This window comes from Elephas maximus, chromosome 20 (assembly GCF_024166365.1).
Source record: "Elephas maximus indicus isolate mEleMax1 chromosome 20, mEleMax1 primary haplotype, whole genome shotgun sequence".
Classification (NCBI taxonomy): domain Eukaryota; kingdom Metazoa; phylum Chordata; class Mammalia; order Proboscidea; family Elephantidae; genus Elephas; species Elephas maximus.
The window spans coordinates 52,767,401-52,791,972 of record NC_064838.1 but is presented as its reverse complement, the minus strand read 5'-3'; the positions used below and the strand labels follow the sequence as shown (position 1 = coordinate 52,791,972).

At 44.0% G+C, this 24,572-nt stretch overlaps 1 protein-coding gene across 1 annotated transcript in view; it reads left to right on the top strand.

Moving 5' to 3' along the window:
• Positions 1 to 4,053, top strand: part of LOC126063825 (CTP synthase 1-like) — a 100,531-nt gene extending 96,478 nt beyond the window's left edge. The window contains exon 18 of the mRNA XM_049862220.1: positions 3,963 to 4,053. Coding sequence (XP_049718177.1) covers positions 3,963 to 4,047 — 85 coding nt within the window. The 3' untranslated portion in view covers positions 4,048 to 4,053. The remainder of the gene's footprint in view (positions 1 to 3,962) is intronic.
• The last annotated feature ends 20,519 nt before the right edge of the window (positions 4,054 to 24,572 follow it).

Genomic DNA, 24,572 nt, shown 5'->3' with positions numbered 1-24,572 from the left:
GCAGCAAACTTTGAGAATCACTTGAGTAGATGATCTTCAAGTCTTGAAATTTTCAACTCCAATGTTCTGTGGTTTGGGGATCTCACCAGGTGGCTGCGAATGAGTCAGTAAACCAGCCCGTTTGCAAATGCAGAGCTTGCTCACCCACAGCCACCAGTCACCTTCGATGCTGTGAGGCACTGTGGCTTGAACCGCACGGTGCTGGCCCTGAGCGTCTTCTGTGTAGCTCTTAAAATGTCTTCCTTTCCCTGTTCACTCTCAGGGCTTCGGCCTTTTGGTACATTCTGATTTGTTTTCCATGGCAGTTTGCAGTAGAATAGTGCTGTGTACTTCACTGATCGTGTGTTTGAGGGTGGTGGGAAAAGTCTGCATCTGTTATGATTTTCCTTGGAGGGCTCAGAAAAAGTCGGTAGCCCGAGAATAGTCTAAATTGTGCTGTTAAAAGCTGGTGAACGTGGTTGGTAGGAGAATCACAGAACTACCTTCATAAGCCTGGCAGTATAGATGATGAAATGGAAACTGGGAGCAGGGTGTGGTCGTGAACACATTATGTGGTGAAATGAGAGTTCCTTACATCAGATGCTTGTTTGCCAGGAAAACTCTATGGAGATCCAGAATTCAGGGAGGAGAGGCACCGCCACAGATTTGAGGTGAAGATTTGAGCCTGTGACCTTTAAAATGTTCTCCTTTCTGTTACTCTGGAATCACAGCTGAGAGACCAGAAGAATTATCTTTCATGCTTCAACAGGTAAATCCAGTCTTGAAAAAGTATTTGGAAGAGGCAAAAGATATGAATAGACACTTCACTAAAGAAGACATTCAGGTAGCTAAAAGATACATGAGGAAATGTTCACGATCATTAGCCATTAGAGAAATGCAGATCAAAACTACAATGAGATTTCATCTCACTCCAACAAGGCTGGCATTAATCCAAAAAACACAAAATAATAAATGTTGGAGAGGCTGTGGAGAGATTGGAACACTTCTGCACTGCTGGTGGGAATGTCAAATGGTACAACCACTTTGGAAATCGATTTGGCACTTCCTTAAAAAGCTAGAAATAGAACTACCATATGATCCAGCAATCCCACTCCTTGGAATATACCCTAGAGAAATAAGAGCCTTTACACGAACAGATGTATGCACACCCATGTTTATTGCAGCACTGTTTACAATAGCAAAAAGCTGGAAGCAACCAAGGTGCCCATCAATGGATGAATGGATAAATAAATTATGGTATATTCACACAATGGAATACTACACATCGATAAAGAACAGTGAGGAATCTGTGAAACATTTCATAACATGGAGGAACCTGGAAGGCATTGTGCTAAGTGAAATTAGTCAGTTGCAAAAGGACAAATATCGTATAAGACCAGTATTATAAGAACTTGAGAAATAGTTTAAACTGAGAAGAAAACATCCTTTTGTGGTTACAAGAGGGGGGAGGGAGGGAAGGTGGGAGAGGGGTATTCACTAATTACATAGTAGATAAGAACTACTTTAGGTGAAGGGAAAGACAGCACATAATACAGGGGAGGTCAGCACAATTGGACTAAACCAAAAGCAGAGAAGTTTCCTGAATAAACTGAATGCTTTGAAGGCCAGTGTAGCAGGGGCAGGGGTCTGGGGACCATGGTTTCAGGGGACATCTAAGTCAACTGGCATAATAAAATCTATTAAGAAAACATTCTACATCCCACTTTGAAGAGTGGCGTCTGGGGTCTTAAATGCTAGCAAGCAGCCATCTAAGATGCATCAATTGGTCTCAACCCACCTGGATCAAAGGAGAATGAAGAACACCAAGGACACAAGGCGATTACGAGCCCAAGAGACAGAAAGGGCAACATGAACCAGAGACTACATCATCCTGAGACCAGAAGAACTAGATGGTGCCCGGCTACAACCGATGACTGCCCTGACAGGGAACACAACAGAGAACACCTGAGAGAGCAGGAGAGCAGTGGGATGCAGACCCCAAATTCTCATAAGACCAGACTTAATGGTCTGACTGAGACTGGAAGGACCCCAGTGGTCATGGCCCCCAGACCTTCTGTTGGCCCAGGACAGGAACCAGTCCCAAATCCAACTCTTCAGACATGGATTGGACTGGACAATGGGTTGGAGACGGATGCTGGTGAGGAGTGAGCTTCTTGGATCAGGTGGACACTTGAAACTATGTTGGCATCTCCTGCCTGGAGGGAGGATGAGAGGGTGGAGGGGGTTAGAAGCTGGTGAAAAGGACATGAAAAGAGAGAGTGGAGGGAGAGAGCAGGCTGTCTCATTATGGGGAGAGTAATTGGGAGTGTGTAGCAAGGTGTATATGGGTTTTTGTGTGAGAGACTGACTTGATTTGTAAACTTTCACTTGAAGCACAATAAAAATTATTTTTTTAAAAAAAAAGCTTTTGGAAGAGCAAGGCTTGAAGTTTGTTGGCCAGGATGTGGAAGGAGAGAGTTGGAAATTGTGGAGTTGGAAGGTGATTACTTGGGTAGTTGTATTTAATGGAAAATTTAGTTTCTTGGCATGTGGGAAAGTAGAAGAATGCAAGGTGTTGCCATGACCTCACAGAATTAGGAAGAGCCTTGGTGGACAATGTATCTGGAACCCTGGGAGGTTCATCTTTGTACCATGGTTTTCCTTGGGCAGCTGTTTAATCTCTAGGTCTCAGTTCCTTGTTCTCAAATGATACTTGGACTTGGTATTAAAGCCCTTTCAGATCTTACAGGAAATGCATGACCCAGTCTTTTGGAAGTCATGGGAGCTAGGGAAGCAGGGATCAAGAGCCAGGAGAGGAGACCCTTCTGTTGGAGGAAAGGTCATAAATCTCTCATGTTTTGGGGTTGCTTTTTGCCTACGACTAAATTATTTTTTAATAAGTTAGGGTTGATGGAAATAGGAATATTTAACGCGATTTTTTTTCATCCTCTTTACCGTCTCTAACATTCATAAGGGAGCTGTTTCTTGTGAATTTCTGTTTCAGATCATCCTTTTTTTGTTGGGGTTCAGTACTACCCTAAGTTCCTGCCCAGACCTATCAAGCCTTCCCCACCCTACTTGGGCCTTCTCCTGGCCTCTGTAGGGAGGCTCCCACATTACCTCCAGAATGGCTGTTGGCTCTCACCCAGGTGGGTTCACTGGTCCCCCAGTCACCAATTTCTCATCTTCTCCAGTCCTTTAAAGACCAAAAACCAAATTGTTGCCACCGAGTCAGTTCCAACTCATAGCAACCGTATAGGACAGGGTATAACTGCCTTGTAGGGTTTCTAAGACTGTTAAGCTTTATGGAAGCAGACTGCCACATCTTTCTCCTGTGGAGCAGCTGATGGGTTGGAACCGCCGACCTTTCGTTTAGCAGCCAGGCTCTTGCTTAACCGCTGTGCCGTGAGGGCTCATTTCAGTCCTTTAGGTGGTCACTAACCCATTGTGATGAGGCATCACATGGTTATTATTGAGAAAAGCCATGGGAACCAGGGCGTCTTTCCTGCCGAGGGTCCTTGGGCGGCATGCCCTGTGCTCCTCCTCACATCTACGCATACATTCCCTTTCCTAGGGTTTGCTCAGGCTGCTGCTGTGCTGCCTCTGCCGCCCCAGCTTAGTGGCCAGGTCCCCCTCCTGCAGCATCTGGGTTCCGGCGATGCTGAACTGATCACATTTGGCAGTAGGACCCTGTGGTCAATGTTGGGGGGCGGATCACACCCCATTGCCACCTTTATCAGACACCAGTTACTTTCTCTGATTTGATGACTGGGGCATCATGACTAAAGTTTAAATTGATGGTGTGTCTTCAGTAATTAGAAGGAAATCCCTCTCCAGCCTCATGCTAAATGTGTAATGCAGTAAGGAGTCTTTCTAATCCTGCTGTGTACAGACAAGGGCCCTAAGTAATGGTGGTTACAAAATCAGGGAAGTAAAGTGAGCCTTGGGTGGGAGATGATGACTTAACCATCTGAATTCTACAGGGACACCTACAGTGACAGAAGTGGAAGCAGCTCCCCTGACTCTGAAATCATGGAATTGAAATTCCCATCAATAAATCATGACTGAACCTGGCAATGTAAGTGATATTTATTATTATTGATTTTAAATGGTGATAATATAGTAGGATTACAAGGAAGTTTAGTGCGGAAAATTTTTATCTGCCAGAGAATGAGAGTGGCAAAGTCACTGTGGGTGTCAGATGAGGGACAGGTACCCCTTGCTGAGGAGGGTGAGGGAAGAGGACACCTCCTCCAGGTTACATTGCACCTATCTGCCCTGCTTTGGGGGCCTCAAGAAGGGGAGGGCACCAGGCACTGGGTAGTTTGTTTTCTCAGCTGATTTGTACTGTTGCCTCATTTCCTGATCGTACATGCAGGTGCCAGTCTGATCAGTTCTAGGGGAACTAGATTCTTAGACCTTCTTTATTTTACTTGGTCATAATCTTGGGAGATCTTGAAGAAGGGGACGGGGTGACGTTATGGCATTTGTCATTTTTGCCAAACCTCATGTTTTCATCAGTTGTAGTGATTCAAACCTGATATTGCTTATAAAATAAAATTTGTATGTTAATTGCTGCTTATTCTGAAATCCTTCAAAATCTGAACAATTATTGAACAGACTTTGAATATTTGTCTTTATAGTGACAAGGTCTGTAGATTTGTGACGTGGAGTGACTATATGGGCAGTGCGGTGGGTCGTATAAAGCCCTGTTAAGGTGACCTGATAGGATGGTGTCAGCAGAACAGCATATTCTGCTGGGGAGGGTATCTATCAGAAGGGGTTTGGGGTGTCGGTCAGGAATCTGTGGGCTCTGAAAGGAGAACCAGGTTTATGGGTGTGGCTCCACAATTGGGGGTCCAACCACAGGTAAAACGAGTTCTTGCCCCAAGGCTCAGGCTGGTAAACCTATTGCCATGAGTTGATTCCAACTCATACCCATCCAATAGAGCAGAATAGAGCTGCCCCACAGGGTTTCTGAGGCTGTAATCTTTATGGAAGCAAACCATTGCACCACCAGGGCTCCTTTCGGTTAGGTAAACCAAAACCAAACCAAACCCAACCCATTGCTGTTGAGTTGATTCCAACTCATAGTGACCCTATGTGACAGAATAGAACTGCCCCATAGGTTTCCAAGGAGCTCCTGGTGAATTTGAATTGCTGACCTTTTGGTTAACAGCCGTAGCTCTTAACCACTACACCACCAGGGTTTCCTTCGGGTAGGCAGGCCTCCCTGAATCCTGCATACCTTTCACCACCTATCTGCTGGCCTCTTACTGTGCTGGTCTGATCTGCATGATCACATGATTGGCATGTTTTCCCTTCTGCCTTGGTTGATAAGCCACTTGGCCTTAACCTTAAGTATTTGAGTGGGTATGAGAATCTAGGTCAGATTACCCGATAAGGAAGGTATATATGGGCTGACTTGTGTATACTTACTAATTTGTAGTAAACAATTTCACATGGTTTTTACCCCATTGCTACAGATCAGTAAGCACAAGTCAGCCTGTACTTACCTTGCTTACTGAGTAATCTGTCCCTGTCAGGAACTGTAAATTTGAACAGAGCATTTGATTCTGTAACAAGGTTCTATGGGTTTGGAGAGAGACAGAGGCCAGCCATACCTAGAAGCAGAATCTTTGATGTGAAAAAATGTAAAGCTATTCACTGCAGATTACTAAGTAAGCACCAGTAAGCCTGTGCTTACCTTGCTTATTGGGTAACCTGCCCTTGGCCATAGGCTATTTGACAGTCTAAGCTGCTGATATAAAGAGAAAGGAAACCTTAACAGTAAAGGTGGCCAATACTTGGTCAATTATATGGAATTTCTAACTGCCTTGCTAAGTAGAGAATTCCCCGTTGGCGGCACTGTTAAGAGGCTGGGTGCTGTGAAATAGAACACTTGTATTACAGGGGCAGAGGCAGGAGTTGACGGAAGATCTTGAAAATGTATGCTTCTGTAGGGATTATGGCTTTAGCTCTTACTTATACCAGACTCCTACGACTGTTCTTCAGTGAAAAGCAGGTGTATAGTTTACCAGGCAACTGACTATAACTCCTAACGTTTCTGCCTTAACAGACATCATGTAATTGCTAAAATGTTTGCTTTTTTTTTTTTAAACAGGGATGATTCTTCAAGAGAACCTTTGAACTTCGATAGAGTTTACAGATTTGATTTTACACTCAGCTTTTGACACTTCCTTTAAATTGTTTTTATTAAAATTATTTTATTATGAGAGAAGTGTGTTTGGAAAACTGTTACCGGCATGTCTGTCTTAGGCTGGGTTCTTTAGAGAAGCAAAATCAGTGAAGTGTATAAATACATAGAGAGAGCTTTGTATAAGGAAATGGCTCACGCAGTTGTAGCGACTGGAATATTCCAAGTCCGGGGGTCAGGCTGGAAGCTTCTACTGATTCACATAGCTGCAGGGGCTGGCAAACCCAAGATTGGCAATGTCTTAGTTATCTAGTGCTGCTATAACAGAAATACCACAAGTGGATGTCTTCAACAAACAGAAGTTTGTTTTCTCACAGTCTAGTAGGCTAGAAGTCCAAATGCAGGGCATCGGCTCCAGGAGAATGCTTTCTCTCTGTTGGCTCTGGAGGAAGGTCCTTGTCATCAGTTTTCCCCTGGTCTAGGAGCTTTTCAGGTGCAGGAACCCTGGGTCCAAAGGACGCACTCTGCTGCCAGCACTGCTGTCTTGGTGGTATGAGGTCTCCATGTCTCTCTGCTGGCTTCTCTCTTTTATATCTCAAAAGAGATTGGCTTAAAACAACCTAATCTTATAAATTGAGTCCTGCCTCATTAACATAAATGCTGCTAATCCCACCTCATTAACATCATAGTAATAGGATTTACAACACATAGGAAAATCACATCAGAAGACTAACTGATGGGGAATCACATAATTCTGGGAACCGTGGCTTAGTCAAGTTGATGATCCATAGCAGGCAGTTCAGAGAGCAGGGTTGTTGCTTACAGGCTGCAAAGGTCGATGAATCCCAAGAGCAGTAGACAAGACCGCAGGTAAGCTGTTAGCTCAAGTCCCAAAAACCAGAGGTCAGAGGAATAGGAGCCAGCTGCAGGATCCAGAGTGAGCAAAAGCTGTGAGCCTTGCCAGAATGTCCACATTTTCCATGCCGGCCACACACGCAAGGAAACTCCCTTTCAACTGATTGGCTACTCACAGCAGATCACATCATGGGTGCGATCACAACATTATATGACTGCCAAACCACTGAGAATCATGGCCCAGCCAAGTTGACACATAATCTTAATCATCACAGCCCCCCTTGTCAGTCTGGCACCTGTGCACATCTCCTTAAACCATGCATAATCTCTGAATAAAGACAATTATAAAGTCATACATACACCTAACATGATACAACGAACACAATACAACCAAAAATGCACTAGCTATGTTTACATCTCATATTTTATAAGAGAAGAAAACAAAAATTATTTGAAGCACACATACAAAGCAGAAATACTCATAACAATTACAGTCCTTGTTTCTGCAACTGGTCTCGTGGTCGTAGCTGGTATTTAGAACTACCTTCTTCCACCATGCATTCTGTATTCCCTTTGCCCTTAGGAATCACGTCAGCTGGTGGTGGTTCTTTGTCTGGTGGGGTGACCCCAACCTTCATTCCTGAAGGGTCTGGGCCATTAGTGGTCATGTCACAATTGGGTTGCTGTAGCTTTCCACTGTTTTTAAACACAGGGCATGGTAGTACCAAGAGATGTCCTAAGGGATCTCCTGCATTCCAGACATACTCTTCTTTACCTTCATTATGTAATAGCAATCCGGTTTCCTCTTGGTAATCAGGATCAATCACATCAGCCAGTATGGTAACTCCCTTCTTTTCCTGTTGATCCAGAGCCATAAGGAGCCCAAAATGGCCAGGTGGCATTCTTAGTTTTCAGTTCAATGGAATCAGTGATGTGTCTCCAGGTGGGAGCATTTCTGCCTTTGGAACTAAGACCTCTAGACCTGCAGAGCATAACATCGCAGGAACAGGAGACAAAAATCTTGCGAGTGGGTCACTAGGGGGTAATAGTGAGTGGTGCCAGTCCCATTTCCTCCCCTTGATTCCTTGACCCATGAATCCCAGCTATAGGAGGAACAGCACCATATATTGGACGCTGGTTTAGAGCATATACAGCCCCCTGGGGAACATTGCCCCAAACCTGCAAGGTATCTGCATCTAGCTGGCGCTGTAATTGTGTCTTTAGGAGGCCATGCCATTGTTCTGTCAAGCCAGCTGCTTCAGGATGATGGGGAACATGGTAAGACCAGTGAATTCCATGAGCGTGGAATTCTTCTTCTGCTGTGAAGTCAGTCCCTTGATCCGAGGCAATGCTGTGTAGGATACCATGACAGTGGATAAAGCATTATGCGAGTTCACGGATGGTAGTTTTGGCAAAAGCGTTGCATGCAGGGAAGGCAAATCCATATCCAGAGTAAGTGTCTATTCCAGTAAGAACAAAAAGCTCCCCTTTCCATGATGGATGCAGTCCAATGTAATCAATTTGCACCAGGTTGCTGGCTGATCACCTTGAGGGATGGTGCCATATCAGGCACTCATTGTTGGTCTCTGCTGCTGGCAGATTGGGCACTCAGCAGTGGTTGCAGCTAAATCATAAGCCTTGGTGAGTGGAAGTCCATGTTGCTGAGCCCATGCATAACCTTCATCTCTGCCACCATGTCCAGTTTGTTTATGAGCCCACTGGGCACTGATGGGTGTGGCTGGGGAAAGAAGACTGGTTTCCAGATACGTCATCCCATCCATTTGATTGTTAAAATCCTTCTCTGCTGAGGTCACCTTTGTTGAGCATTCACATGAGACAGGTATCTTCAGTTCTTTGGCCTATTCAGAGAGATCTATCCACATACCTCTTCCACATACCTCCTTGTCTCCAATTTTCCAATCATGTACCTTCCAAGTCCCAGGCCATCCAGCTAAACCATTGGCCGCAGCCCATGAATCAATATACAATCATACATCTAGCTGTTTCTCCTTCTAAGCAAAGTGAACAACCAGGTGCCCTGCTCGAAGTTCTGCCCATTGGGAGGATTTCCCTTCACCAATGTCCTTCAGGGAGGTCCCAGAAAGGGGCTGTAGTGCTGCCACTGTCCACTTTCAAGTGATGCCTTCCTCTACAGTATACCAAGACAGGTCTGGTACTTCAACTTGATTTAGCGTAAGCCACTGTGTAACCCATGCTTCAGCGACCCAACCAAATAAACTATTAGATCCCTTCCTAACTTCCGAGCTGAAACATTGAATGAAGAATCTGTGCTTAGTGGGCCCATGTCAGTAAACTGATCCATTTTTATGTTCCTTTTGCCATTATCTCACACCCGTAATATCTATTCCCATACATATTCCTTTAACTTCTGTCTGCACATACTAGAAAAGTCAAACAGTTCTTTTGGCGTGTAGTGTACCTCCTCCTGGATCACACTTTATACTTCACCTTTTAAGGCTTGCTGGGTCTTAAGTCTAGTTATAGGTATAGAAGCCAAAATAGGTGGGGAAGTGTTTTGAGCACATTCAGTATTGTCTCCCTCTAGCATCTGCCTCAGGTGATGCCCCAGGCAATGATGACTCAAAGGGTCTTTAGATGCAGCTGGTTTGATCTCATTAGATGGGGGTGGAGGGGCTAATGATTTTACTGGGGAGGGTAGTTTAGCAGACAAATATGGAATAAACTCTTCAGATGGGAGTGAGAGGGCTAGTTCTGTTGGCAGGAATGATTCAATGGAGTTTAGGGGCTCAGTGTCTGCAGCTTCCTGATTATCGGTCCATATGTCTCCATCCCAAGTTTCGGGATCCCATTTCTTCCCAGTCAATGCCTTCACTTTAACTTCAGACACCTCTCAGGATTGGCAATTGAGTTGATGTTGTAATTTAGCCACTTTTACAATAAGACTTGGTTTGGTTTTGGGCACTATCAGCTCTGTTTCTACAAGAAATCAGGCATTCTTTTCAAGGCACAAGTAAAAACTTTAAGGTTGTTTATGTGGCACTTGAGTTTTACTTTGAAGCCCTGACCTCATCTCTTTCACCAGTTTGTCTAGTGAAAGTAGGACCAACCAACCAGCTCCCTTATACTTCTTGTTATGACAAAACTGTGGAAAGGTATCACACGTGTTCACCCAGAGCCTCGCCTTTCACCACTACCTGATTTTTGGTGATATTTTGCGTATTTGTATTGCCACCTCATGCCATAGATTAGCAGTGCCCTTTTTACTGCTGGAAGCTGAGCCATCAGCATCTTTCACTGGACTTGAGAACCAATTTAGAAAACTCATCCTTACAATTTTGTTTCTCTAGAACCACTCTTGGCACCAAACATCTTAGGCTGGGTTCTCTAGAGAAGCAAAACCAGTAAAATGTATAAATATGTACGTATTTATTAAGGAAATGGCTCATGTGGTTGGAGAGATTAGAATGTCCCAAGTCCGTGGGTCGTGCTAGAGGCTTCTCCTGATTAACATTGCTGCAGGGGCTGATGAACCCAAGACTGGCAGGTCAGAAAGCAGGGGTGTTGCTCACAGGCTGCAAAGATCGATGAATCCCAAGATCGGCAGGCAAGACCGCAGGTAAGGTTCTGGCTCGAGTCCCAAGAACCAGAGGTCAGACAAAGGGGAGCCAGCTGCAGGATCCAGAGTGAGCAAAACCATGAGCCTTGCCAGAATGTCCACATACTTGATGAAGGCTACACACCCAACGAAGCTCCCTTTCAACTGATTGGCTACTCACAGCAGATCCCGTCATGGATGTGATCACAACATCATATGACTGCCAAACCACTGAGAATCATGGCCCAGCCAAGTTGACACACAGTCTTAACCATGGCTATGTCAATTATGTGTATTGACTCCCATGCAGTGTACTGCTGTTGACACTGTTGTGCAGTTCTTGAGTTTCTGTGAAGAGCAGCAGCAGGTCTGGAAGGGAGCTGATGATAGGTGGGGCCTGGTAGAGCGCCCCTCCACCATGTTTCTCCAACTACCTTGTGTCATTGTGGATTCGAGTGCAATACCTGTTCCTTTTCCCTTGAATGCCTGGGCCATTATAGAAAGTGTGCCACGTGGACTTAAAAGCATGGAAAGGTATGCTTAGCTAGTACTTAAAACACTTTGGTGCTGGTGCCTTGAAGGCATTGCTTGCCACCAAGAACAGTGAAACCAGAGTCAAAATGTAGACACTGCCCTGAGCTACGGGAACTTTCAGTGCCAACTGTGGCTGGTACTTGTCCAAAGGGACAGTCACTTTGATGTCACATGAAATGTTGAGAAATCTTTCTCTCTGAAGTGCAACTTTAAACCCCCATGCCTTTGGCCATGCTTCCTCTTCCTGGAGCTGGGAGACACTCCTTGCATCAAGGGGTTGCTTTAAAAAAAAAACAAAAAACTTTGAGAAACTGCCTCTGAAACCCTCATGGAGAGACAGCTTTGCCTCAAGGGGAAATCTTTTTTCCAGAATGGTGTTACTGCAGTTGAAATGCGATATGAAAAGCTATTTCCTTAGTGTGATGTAACTATAGCCACAGCTGTATGCCTACTGTGTTCTGGCTGGACTTAACATGTGCTCTCTAACATGAGAAATAAATAATGCAGAATGAGAGGCATGGTTTGCTCTTCATTCTCTTTCTGTCCTCGGCCAGGTGGAAATGTCTGAGCACTATGCGGGATGTGCCTGTGCTCAGTCTGCTGAACTGTGGTGGAGGCTCCCCTCCAGGTGAGCAGCCTTCAGTGAGGGATCATTTGTTCAAAAACTCAGAGGGGAGCCTGTCTTTCTAATAGGAATCAGAATTTTCTGAGAAGGCTTCAGGTAGAGGTTCTCAGCACAGAATGATGTTGTTTGCTGCTATCGAGTTGCTTCCGACTCATAGCAACCTTATGCACAACAGAACGAAACACTGCCTGGTCCTGCACCATCCTTTGTTATGCTTGACCCCATTGTTGCAGCCACTGTGTCAATCTACCTCGTTGAGGGTCTTCCTCTTTTCTGCTGACCCTGTACCCTGCCAAGCATGATGTCCTTCTGCAGGGACTGATCCCTTCTGACAACATGTCCAAAGTATGTAAAATGCTGTCTCGTTATACTTGCCTTAAGGAGCATTCTGGCTGCACTTCTTCCAATACAGATTTGTTCGTTCTTTTGGCAGTACACGGTATATTCAGTATTCTTGGCCAACACCACAATTCAAAGGCGTCAACTCTTCTTCCGTCTTCCTTATTCCTTGTCCAGCTTTTACATGCATATGACGCGATTGAAAATACCATGGCTTGGGTCAGGTGCATCTTAGTCTTCAAGGTGACCTCTTTGCTCTTCAACACTTTGAAGAGGTCCTTTGCAGCAGATTTGCCCAATGCAATAAGTCTTTTGAATTCTTGACTGCTGCTTCCATGGCTGTTGATTGTGGATCCAAGTAAAATGAAATCCTTGACAAATTCAGTCTTTTCTCTGTTTCTCATGATGTTGCTCCTTGATCCAGTTTAAGGATTTTTGTTTTCTTTATGTTGAGGTGCAATCCATACTGAAGGCTGTGGTCTTTGATCTTCATTAGTAAGTGCTTCAAGTCCTCTTCACTTTCAGCAAGCAAGGGTGTGTCATCTGCATAACACAGGTTGTTAATGAGTCTTCCTCCAATCCTAATGCCCCGTTCTTCTTCATATAGTCTAGCTTCTCGGATTATTTGCTGAGCATACAAATTAAATAGGTATGGTGAAAGAATACAGCCCTGACGCACACCTTTCCTGACTTTAAACCAATCAGTATCCCCTTGTTCTGTCCGAACAACCGCCTCTTGATCTATGTAAAGATTCTTCATGAGCACAATTAAGTGTTCTGGAATTCCCATTCTTCACAATGTTATCCATAGTTTGTTATGATCCACACGGTCGAATGCCTTTTGCATAGTCAATAAAACACAGGTAGACATCCTTCTGGTATTCTTTGCTTTCAGCCAGGATTCATCTGACTTCAGCAATGATATCCCTGGTTCCATGTCCTCTTCTGAAACCAGCCTGAATTCCTGGCAGTTCCCTGTTGATATACTGCTGCAGCCGTTTTTGAATGATCTTCAGCAAAATTTTGCTTGCGTGTGATATTAATGATATCGTTCTATAATTTCCACATTCGGTTGGATCACCTTTCTTGGGAATAGGCATAAATATGGATCTCTTCCACTCAGTTGGCCAGGAAGGTGTCCTCCATATTTCTTGGCATAGACGAGTGAGCACCTCCAGCGCTGCATCTGTTTGTTGAAACATCTAATTGATATTCCATCAATTCCTGGAGCCTTGTTTTTCACCAATGCCTTCAGAGCAGCTTGGACTTCTTCCTTCAGTACCATCGGTTCCCGATCATATGCCACCTCTTGAAATGGTTGAAGATCAACTAATTCTTTTTAGTATAATGACTCTGTGTATTCCTTCCATCTTCTTTAGATGCTTCCTGCGTCGTTTAATATTTTCCCCATAGAATCCTTCAGTATTGCAACTCGAGGCTTGAATTTTTTCTTCAGTTCTTTCAGCTTGATAAACGCCGAGCGCGTTCTTCCCTTTTGGTTTTCCGTCTCCAGCTCTTTGCACTTGTCACTATAATACTTTACTTTGTGTTCTTGAGACGCCCTTTGAAATTTTCTATTCAGTTCTTTTACTTCATCAATTCTTCCTTTTGCTTTAGCTGCTTGATGCTCAAGAACAAGTTTCAGAGTCTCCTCTGACATCCATCTTGATCTTTTCTTTCTTTCCTATCTTTTCAGTGACCTCTTGCTTTCTTCATGTATGATGTCATTCCACAACTTGTCTGGTCTTCAGTCACTGGTGTTCAATGGGTCAAATCTATTCTTCAGATGGTCTGTAAATTCAGGTGGGATATACTCGAGGTCATATTTTGGCTCTCGTGGACTTTCTCTGATTTTCTTCAGTTTCAGCTTGAACTTGCGTATGAGCAATTGATGGTCTGTTCCACAGTTGGCCCCTGGCCTTGTTCTGACTGATGATATTGAGCTTTTCCATCATCTCTTTCCACAGATGTAGTCAATTTGATCTCTGTGTGTTCCATCTGGTGAGGTCCATGTGTGTAGTTGCCGTTTATGTTGGTGAAAGAAGGTATTCACAATGAAGAAGTCGTTGGTTTGCAAAATTCTATCATTCTATCTCCCGCGTTGTTTCCATCACCAAGGCCATAGTTTCCAACTACTGGTCCTTCTTCTTTGTTTCCAACTTTCGCATTCTAATCGCCAGTAATTACCAATGCATCTTGATTGCATGTTCGATCAATTTTCAGACTGCAGCAGCTGATAAAAATCTTCTGTTTCTTCATCTTTGGCCCTAGTGGTTGGTGTGTATATTTGAATAATAGTCGTATTAACTGGTCTTCCTTGTAGGCATGTGGATATTATCCTATCACTGACAGCATTGTACTTCAGGATAGATCTTGAAACATTCTTTTTGATGATGAATGCAATACCATTCCTCTTTGAGTTGTCATTCCCAGCATAGTAGACTATATGATTGTCTGATTCAAAATGGCCAATACCAGTCCATTTCAGCTCACTAATGCTTAGGATATCAATGTTCATGTGTTCCATTTCATTTTTGACGATTTCTAATTTTCCTAAATTCATACTTCGTACACTCCAGGTTCCGATTAATGGATGTTTGCAGCTGTTTCTTCTCATTTTGAGTCATGCCACATCAGCAAATGAAGGTCACGAAAGCTTTGCTCCATCCATGTCATTAAGGTCGACTCTGTTTTGAGGAGGCAGCTCTTCCCCAGACGAGTGCCTTCCAACCTGGGGGGCTCATCTTCCAGCACTCTATCAGTGTTCTGCTGCTATTCATAAGGTTTTCACTGGCTAATGCTTTTCAGAAGTAGACTGCCGGGTCCTTCTTCCTAGTCTGTCTTAGTCTGGAAGCTCAGCTGAAAGCTGTCCTCCATGGGTGACCCTGCTGGTACCTGAATACCAGTGGCATAGCTTCCAGCATCACAGCAACACAGAAGCCCCTACAGTACGACAAACTGACGGACACATTGGGGATAGAATGATAGAGATGAAAAGTTATGGATGTTGAGTATGCTGGTTGACTTAGAAAAGGGGGAGGGGCGGGAAATGGGCATTTAGTGTTTATTATGGAGGTGTGTCCCTTGGCCAGGCACTGGACTTGGCCACTTCACCCACATAGCCAAGGAGCACTGGACTATAGATTGTGTGTTAACCAGTAGGACTGCTTTAACCAGCGATTCTTCCTCCACCCCCAGCCTCCTGAGTACAGACCCAGCAGCTCAACAGCGCTGTCCTGGGTGATTTTCTCCCCTCAAAGTGACGTTGCTGTTAGGTGCCATCAAGTCAGTTCCGACTCATAGTGACCCTATGTACAAGAGAACAAAACACCACCTGGTCCTTTGCCATCCTCAGAATTGTTATGCTTGAGCCCATTCTTGCAACAACCACTGTGTCAGTCTATCTCATTGAAGGTCTTCCTCTTTTTTGCTGACCCTCTGCTTTACTGAGCTTGATGTCCTTCTCCAGGGACTGGTCTGTCCTGATAACATGTCCGAGGTATGTGAGATGAAGTCTCACCATCCTTGCCTCTAAGGCGCATTCTGGCTGTACTTCTTCCAAGACAGATTTGTACATTCTTCTGGCAGTCTAGGTTATATTCAGTATTCTTTGTCAGCACCATAATTCAAATGTGTCAATTCTTCTTTGGTCTTCCTTATTCATTTTACAGCTTTCACATGCATATGAGGTGATTGAAAAATCCATGACTTGGGTCACGTGTACCTTAGTCCTCAAAGTGACATCCTTGCTTTCAAACACTTTAAAGAGATCTTTTTCAGCAGATTTGCTCAGTGCTATACGTCATTTGGTTTCTTGACTGTTGCTTCCATGGGTGTTGATTGTGGATCCAAGTAAAATGCAGTCCTTGACAACTTCAGTCTTTTCTGTTTGTTAAGATGTTGCTTGTTGGTCCAGTTGTGACAATTTTTGTTTTCTTGACCTTGAGATGTAATATAAACTGAAGGCTATGGCCTTTGATCTTCATTAGTAAGTGCTCCAAGTCCTCTTCACTTTCTGCAAGCAAGGTTGTGTCATCTGCATATCACAGGTTGTTAATGAGTCTGTCTCTAATCTTGATGCCACGTTCTTCATATAGTCCAGTTTCCCTGATTATTTGCTCAGCATACGGATTGAATAAGTGTGATGAAAGGATGCAACCCTGATGCACACCTTTCTTGACTTTAAACCATGTAGTATCCCTTTGTTCTGTTCAAATGAATGCCTCTTGGTCTATGTACAGGTTCCTCATGAGCACAATTAAGTGTTCTGGAAATTCGATTCTTCTCACTGTTAGCCATAATTTGTTATAATCCGTACAGTCGAATACCTTTGCGTAGTCAAAACACAGGTAAACATCTTTCAGGTATTCTCTGTTTCAGCCATGATCCATCTGACGTCAACAATTATATACTTTGTTCCATGTCCTATTCTGAATACAGGTTGAATTTCTGGCAGTTCTCTGTCGATGTACTGCTGCAACCACTTTTGAATGATCTTCAGCAAAATTTTGCTTGCACGTGATATTGATATTCTTCAATAATTTCTGCATTTTGCTAGATCACCTTTTATTGGAATGGGCACAAATATGGATCTCTTACAGTTGGTTGGCCAGGCAGCTGTCTTCCACATTTCTTGGCATAGAGAAGTGAGCACTTCCAGCACTGCATCCATTTGTTGAAACATCTCAGTTGATATTCTATCAATTCCTGGAGGCTCATTTTTCACCAACGCTTTCAGTGCAGCTTAGACTTCTTCATTCCATACCATCAGGCCTTGATCATAAGCCATCTTCTTAAAGGGTTGAACATTGACCAATTCTTTTTGGTACAGTTACTCTCTATATTCCTTTCCTTTTCTTTGGATATTTCCTGTGTCTTTTAATATTTTCCCTATAGAAACCTTCAAAATTGCAACTCAAGGCTTGAAGTTTTTCTTCAGTTCTTTCAGCTTGAGAAATGCTGACTGTGTTCTTCCTTTTTTGTTTTCTATCTTCAGATCTTTGTATATGTCATTGTTAACACTTTACTTCGTCTTCTCAAGCCCCCCTTTGAAATCTTCTGTTCAGCTCTTTTACTTCATCATTTCTTCCTTTCACTTTAGCTACTCTATGTTCAAGAGCAACTTTCAGAGGCTCTTCTGACATCCGTTTTGGTCTTTTCTCTCTTTTAAATAACCTCTTGCTTTCTTCATCTGTGATGTTGTTGATGTCATTCCATAACTTGTCTGGTCTTCAGTTATTAGTGTTCAACACATCAAATCTGTTCTTCAGGTGGTCTCTAAATTCAGGTGGGATATACTCAAGGTCATATTTTGGCTTTCATGGACTTGTTCTAATTTTCTTAAGCTTCAGCGTGAACTTGGATATGAGCAGTTGATGGTCTGTTCCACAGTCAGCTCGTGACCTTGTTCTGACTGATGATATTGAGCCTTTCCATCATCTCATTCCACGGATGTAATCAATTTGATTCCTGTGCATTGCATCTGGTAAGGTCCCTGTGTATAGTCGCCATTTATGTTGTTGAAAAAAGGTATTTGCAGTGAAGAAGTCAATGGCCTTGCAAAAGTCTATCATGCGATCTCTGGCATTGTTGCTATCACCAAGGCCATGTTTTCCAACTACTAATCCTTCTTTGTTTCTGACTTTTGCATTCCAGCCTCCAGTAATTATGAATGCATTGTGATTGCATGTTTGATCTATTTCAGACTGCAGAAGTTGGTAACAATCTTCAATTTCCTTTATCTTTGGCCTTAATGGTTGGTGCATAAATTTGAATAATAGTCATATTAACTGGTTTTCTTTGTAGGCGTATGTATATTATCCCATCACTGACAGCATTGTTTTTCAGGATAAATCTTGAAATGTTCTTTTTGGCGATGAACTAGATGCTATTCCTCTTCAAGTTGTCATTCTTAGCATAGTAGATCATATAATTGTCTCATTCAAAATGGCTAATACAAGTCCATCTCACCTCACTAATGCTTAGAATGTCGATCTTTATGTGTTCCATTTCATTTTTGACGACTTCCAGTTTTCCTAGATTTATACTTCGTGCATTCCACGTCCCAGTTATTAGTGGATGTTTGCAGCTGTTTCTTCTCATTTTCAGTCATGCCACATCAGCAAATGTAGATCCTGAAAGCTTGAGTCAATCCACATTATTAAGGTCTACTCTACTTTGAGGAGATAACTCCTCACCAGTTACCTTTTGAGTGCCTTCCAATCTGAGGGGTTCATCTTCCAGCACTATAGCAGACAATATTCTGCTGCTGTGCATAAGGTTTACTGGCCAGCTTTTTTCAGAAGTAGACTGCCAGGTCTTTCTTTCTTGTCTGTCTTAGCCTGAAAGCACCTCTGAAACCTGTCCACCAAGGTTGACCCTGCTGGTATTTGAAATACCAGTGGGAAAGCTTCCAGTATCACAGGAACATGCAAGCCACCACAGTACGACAAACTGACAGACAAGTAGTGGAAAGTGACATTAATGCCATTGAATCTGTGCTCTTTGTAGGGCGTTGGTGACATTGGTACCCTTTCACCCTCTAGCCACTGAACACACCTACTTAGGAATGAGCAGCATCCTCCACAAAGAAGTCTGTCCGAGGTAGGGGCTCAGATCTCAGACTGGGGTTCCACAGCTGGTCTCTTCTGTGTCTACCCCTACTCCTGGAGACTGAAGGAGTGTGAGGGGCTTAACTAAACTGAGCTCCATGGAACCCAGTCGTATTAAATGCCCTGTTTGATAAGTTCCATGATTTCCCAGTGCCTCAGATCCCAAATTTAGGAGTAGCTGTGATTGCTTTGTTCAGCCAGTATTGCTTGTCTACCACATGCCCGGCATGCTTAGTGTTCAACAGGCTTTACTACACTGAAATTTGACGCTAGGGACTGGGGCGAAGACGGTTTTTCTTTCTTGCCATCTGGCCCAAGTCCTACATGAGAAAGACCCAGAAACGCAGTGGGCTCCCTTTTATTCTTCCACGCACTAGCCTAAGGCCACCATCACCTGGAAGCCCGTGTTCCTTGCCTCCTGATGAAGTGCAACTAAGCTACCTTCGTCCATCTCCATTTCTCATATGTTTAAAATAAAACATCTTCCATTATCAGAGGAGCTAAAGAGCTTTGTAACACTTGACTGAGCAGGAGAGAGGCCAGGCTGTAGGCCAAGAGAGGGAGCCTGTTCTCAGGTGGCTGAGTGAAGCCTGTCCTCAGAGGGCCGAGAGGAACAGAGAGAGTTGTACTGCACTGAAGAAGGGACCCTTTGCCTACTTGCTTCCTGATCCTGATCCCAAACTGTAACCGTGAAAAAATATATATATACATTTTTTTCTGAATTGAATAAAAATGTTTACATATTAAAAAAATAAAACATCTTCCATCATACAGAGGTCTTCAGACTTGTCTTGGCACTTTGTGGTTGATTTGGCATAATGTTAGCCTCTTTTCCCACTTAGTGGTCCTGTCACACAGCCTTCAGTCATATTTTTTTTTAATGATTTTTCTAAAACCATTCCCCAAACTGAGCGCATTGACATTCCCATTGGTGCCAATAGTGCTCCCTATAGAAGAGGACATTTGGTTGGGCGTGGTTGGTTTGAAAATCCTCTGGCCATCAATGTTCCCGCCTTGCATTTAAAAGCCTCAGCCAACTAACTGTTGTGTGGCGGCCAATTACAAACCCTTTCTGAGAAAAGGGACCCCAAGTGGCTCTCAGGAGCTCTCAAAGCTCCGTTGGCCTTGACACTCAGCTGCAGCCTACTATTGACTAACCAGTGCCCACGGGCCTCTCCTTGGTGGGGAGGAAACAGGCAGAACTGCTTCTGGGTCCTTACAGTAAACTCCTCACCTGGATGATCTGGGCAGGCTCACAGTTGTCCGGAGCAGTTGAATGAAAACATGACTCTCCTGCCTTTGTAGAAACCAGCTGTTTGCCATTTCTGAGGATTGCTGAAGTCCCATTTCCCTTCCTCCTTGTGAGGCCTGGGCTAGCAGCTAGTTTGGTCCTCGGCACGTGGGAGGTGCTCAGAAATGTCTGTTCCTCTGACTTCTTGAGTAACGAGTCCTTTGTTCGTGCAGTTCTCAAACTGCCTTTGAAAAACCTGGTTTAGCCTCTGTGGTTGGTGACACTAGGGTAGCTCAGTGGGGTGAATGACAGGAGTTTGATAATCTGTTGTGAGACAGACATCCATTCTCACCTTTGGTCCCTGTAACCAGCGTGAGTGATGGCCAAGGCAGGGGCTGTAAACTGTTTGCTAAGTGGGAAAATCAAGTCTCAGAAAAGTTGTGTTTGGCCCAGTAGATGTCACCTCGCTAGTGACTGGAGGGGCTGGAGTTCCAAAGCTGTTATCTTCTATGTCTACCTCTACTCCCTGTAGACCTGGAGGATGTGAGGGATTAACTAAAGTGTGTTCAGTGGTACTCCAGTCCTGTTAAATGCCCTGTTCAGCAAGATTCCATGATTTCCCAGTGCCTCAGACCCCAAATTCAGGAGTACCCTGGTTGCTTCATTCAGCAAATATTGATTGGGTGTCTACCACATGCCCGGCATATGGTTCTGAAAATATACCAATTTTAAGTTCTGAAGATATACCAGTTTTAGGTTCTGAAGATATACCAGTGAACAATGCTGACCAAACGCCGCTGTCCCCTGGAGTGTGTATTCCAGTGAGGTGAAATAGACAAAAGCCATAGTGTGTCAGATGGTAACAAGTGCTATGGAGAAAAAAGATGGAAGGAGGGAGTGAAAGTGCTGGGAAGGGAGGTATAATTTAAAATAGGGTGGTTAGAAAGTTGATCATGGACTTGCAGGTGGAGAGGAGAGGAAATGAGTCATGCAGGTATTGGGAGGAAGAGTATTCTAGTGGGAGAGGAGCAGCCAGTGCAAAGGCCCTGATGCAGGAGTTCATGAAACAAGTTGGTCGATGGTTGGAGTGGCATAAACAAGGGGCAGACTGAGGAGTTGCGGTCAGGTGAGCCATGTCATGGAGGATTGTATAGGCCATTACTTGGCCTTTGCTCTTGATGAAATGGGGAGCTTTAGGAGGGGTCTGAGCACAGGAGTGGCATGATTGGGCATTAGTTTTAATAGTGTCTTTGGCTCTGCTGGTGGAGATAGCAGGGAAAAGGCTAGGGCAGGAATCCTTTCCGGGTGTGAGGAGCACTTGGAATGGAAGTCAGACCCTGTGCAGCAGCTGTTCTGTGCCATGGGCTGGAGAGACAGGGCACTCACCTGATGATAAAGTGCCACAACCCCCTGCTGTTTTCTCAACAACCACCACCCTTTGAGGTAGACATTATCTGCGTCATCACATGGTTATTTGAATTCACCGGTTTACTGTCATAGTTTAGTTAGAAGAGACTTGGACTTAGTGCAGATCTCAAGTGTAATGATACATTACATTGACGATATTATGTTAATATCAAACACCGAAGAACAAGCTAGGCCTGATTTGAACACAGTGGTGGCCCACATGACCAACAGAGGCTGATTAATAAATGTAGCAAAAATCCAGGGCCCTGCCCAAATGGTGAAATTCTTGGGAATAACTTGGGCTGAAGCAACCCAGGACATTTTACAGTCAACCAAGAACAAGTTGTGGATACCTGCCCCCAAGACTAAGCAGGAGGCCCAACAATTGGTTGATTTATTTGAATTTTGGAGAACTCATATTCCATACCTGGGAATATCACTCGCCCCTATCCATAAAACCACTTGGAAGAAAACTGGTTTCGAATGGGTACCAGAGCAACAGCAGGCTGTCTAAATTACAGGAAGTAGTCTCACGCTCCTTGCATTTAGGCTGTTATGATCCACATTCAGAGATGATTTTGGAGTTGTCTGCCACATGTGCTTATGCAGACAAGCTTATGGCAAAACCTGAGAATGCCGCTGCACAGTGACCACTGGCATTCTGGACTAGAAAATTTACAGAAACTGTTTGGGTAGCATGATACATGCCATTTGAAGGACAATTACTTGCCTGCTCTTGGGCATTCATTGAGACTGCCTTGATAACAGAAGCACATAACATCATCATGAGATCTGAAATATCCATAATGACTTGGGCAATGTCAAAGAAACACTCTAATGAGGAAGATAGTGCCCAAAAGAATTTCATAATAAAATGAAAATGGCTCATATAAGAACAATCTACTGGGGGAATGCAGGGAGACACCCACTGTATCCACAAGCAGGTAGCCTCTTTTCCCATAGGTCCTACCCTGGAACCACCTGAGAAGTTGCCTGGGCTCATTGCTACATGGACAGTGTCCTGAAAACAACTTTCTGCTGACCAGCAGAAGGCTGCTTGGTTCACCGATGGCAGTTCCAGGTTACGTGGACATGTTATGTGGATAGCTGCTGCGTTCAGACCAGGAGATGAAAAAACTCTGATTGAAGAAGGTAAGAACAGACCAGCTCAATGCTCAGGGGTGAATTGCATGCTGTCTTCCTAGCTGTGATGGCAAAATTGCACAATGGTGAGAGCCCATATGTTTGGATTTTTACTGATTCATTGGTAGTAGCCAGTGGCCTGGCTATATGGTCAGGCAAATGGGCAATGAAAAATTGGACTATTAATGACACCCACGTGGGGCACGGACCTATGGAAAGCACTCTGGGAATTTAAAGGGCGTATTTTGTAGGACATGTCAATGCCCATCCAAAGAAGCCCCTTCCTGGATTGGAAGGTGATTTAGATCAGCAGGTGGACCTATTGGTATGCTATGCTCACTTTTCTTGGCCAATTGGGTCCATGAAATGAGTGGACATGGGGGTGCTGCAGCAATGCAGAGATGGGCTGAATTTAGACACATCCCTCTTGCACCCTCTGAGGCACAAAATGCCAATAAGGATTGCTCTTTGTGCCAGCAAGAAAGACAGAGGTCATAGATGGCTATGGGGCAGATTCCCTAGGGGGAAGGCCCTGCACATAGCTGGCAAGCTGATTACATTGGACCAGTGATGTCAATGACACTGAATTGCTACAAATGGGTCCTCACGGGAACAGATACTTAATCTGGACTGGGCTTTGCATACCCTGTGACAGATGCAAATGCCAAAAACATCATTAGGGATTGAAACAAAAATAGTGTACCAATTTGAGCCACTGAGTTAAATTTCATCAGACCAAGGATCACACGTTACAGTCCACAGGGTGCAGCGGTGGGCCAAGAAACATCACATTAAATGGACGTAACATGTTGCATACCACCATCAGAGTAATGGTTTGATAGAGAATTGAAATGGGTGACCAAAGGATTAAAGATGAGATCCACTTCATCTTGAAACCCTTCGAAATGTAAAGGCGGGCCACTTGGCTAGGAAAGAATGAGTTGCCACTTAGGTGAGGTTCAATTATACAACTGTAGTCACGAACACAGTTTTCTGGAGCAAATTGTTTACATCTTCTTCCCGAATAGTTCACATCCTGGTCAATTAGATTAGTTATGAACACATTCTTCCCAAGAACAATTATTTACATCTTGACACACTCTTCCTAAATGGTTTACATCCTGACCTTTTGTTTCTGAGAATGTGTGTTGGCCCCATCATTCCTCATCTCTCTTGAGTGCCTCTAGACTGTGACTTTTCCATTTACATTGCCCCCTTCCTATCAAGCCTCTTCTAGGGGCTCTGACCACCCACAATTGAGTAGTCTTTCTTCTGCAAGGATTTATGAGTGTTTTCTTGAGGAGCTTTGGTTAATAATAATTGTTTTCTTCACTTTGCTGAGCTAATAGGCCTCATCTTCAGGGTGAGTAGGTTTATGGGGAATATCTTAATGAACAGGGCCACATTTGAGGAACATTTTTCAGTCAGGACAGAATGATCGTGGTTAAGATGAAACATACCCAGGTAGACAAAGGGGAAATGATTAAACAACATGATCATGTGAAGAGGCTTGATATTGGCCTGGAGACACAGGCAGGAGCCTGATCCAGGAAGGCATCCAAGGTCACTTTGAGGATTCTGAACTTGCTCCTAAGCCTAGTGGAATTTCTTGAGGGGTTTGTGAAACATTTGCACCCTGCCCTGGGGGCTTTTGCAGGCACCCTTCCAATGCAGAGAGCTTTCTATGGCTCTCTGAAAGCAAAGCAATTCCCGCTTTGACATCCAGTGAAGAAGAGTGTTAGTTACTTTTAGTGCTCTAGGCATGTGGAGCACAATAGATGAAACCAATAGTCACTGCCAACAATGAAATAAAATTATATGGGAGGAAAATCAAACCCAAGTAAAGGTACTGGAGGAAGACAAAGGAAAGAGAGAGATGAGTGAGATTCAGTATTCCTAGCTGGTTTCTTAGCAAAATCAATCAACATTTTGAATACTGCCAAAGTGCCCTAGGGTTAAAAAAATGAGCAGGAAGGAAATGATTTTCCTTACACTTACCCCCAAGCTGAAACACAAATCAAAACCCGCCCCCAGAAGCTCATCTTCCTGCATTGAAACAATTATGCCTTTCACTGGAATAGTACTTGAGATCTTTCTCAAACCACTATCCCGTG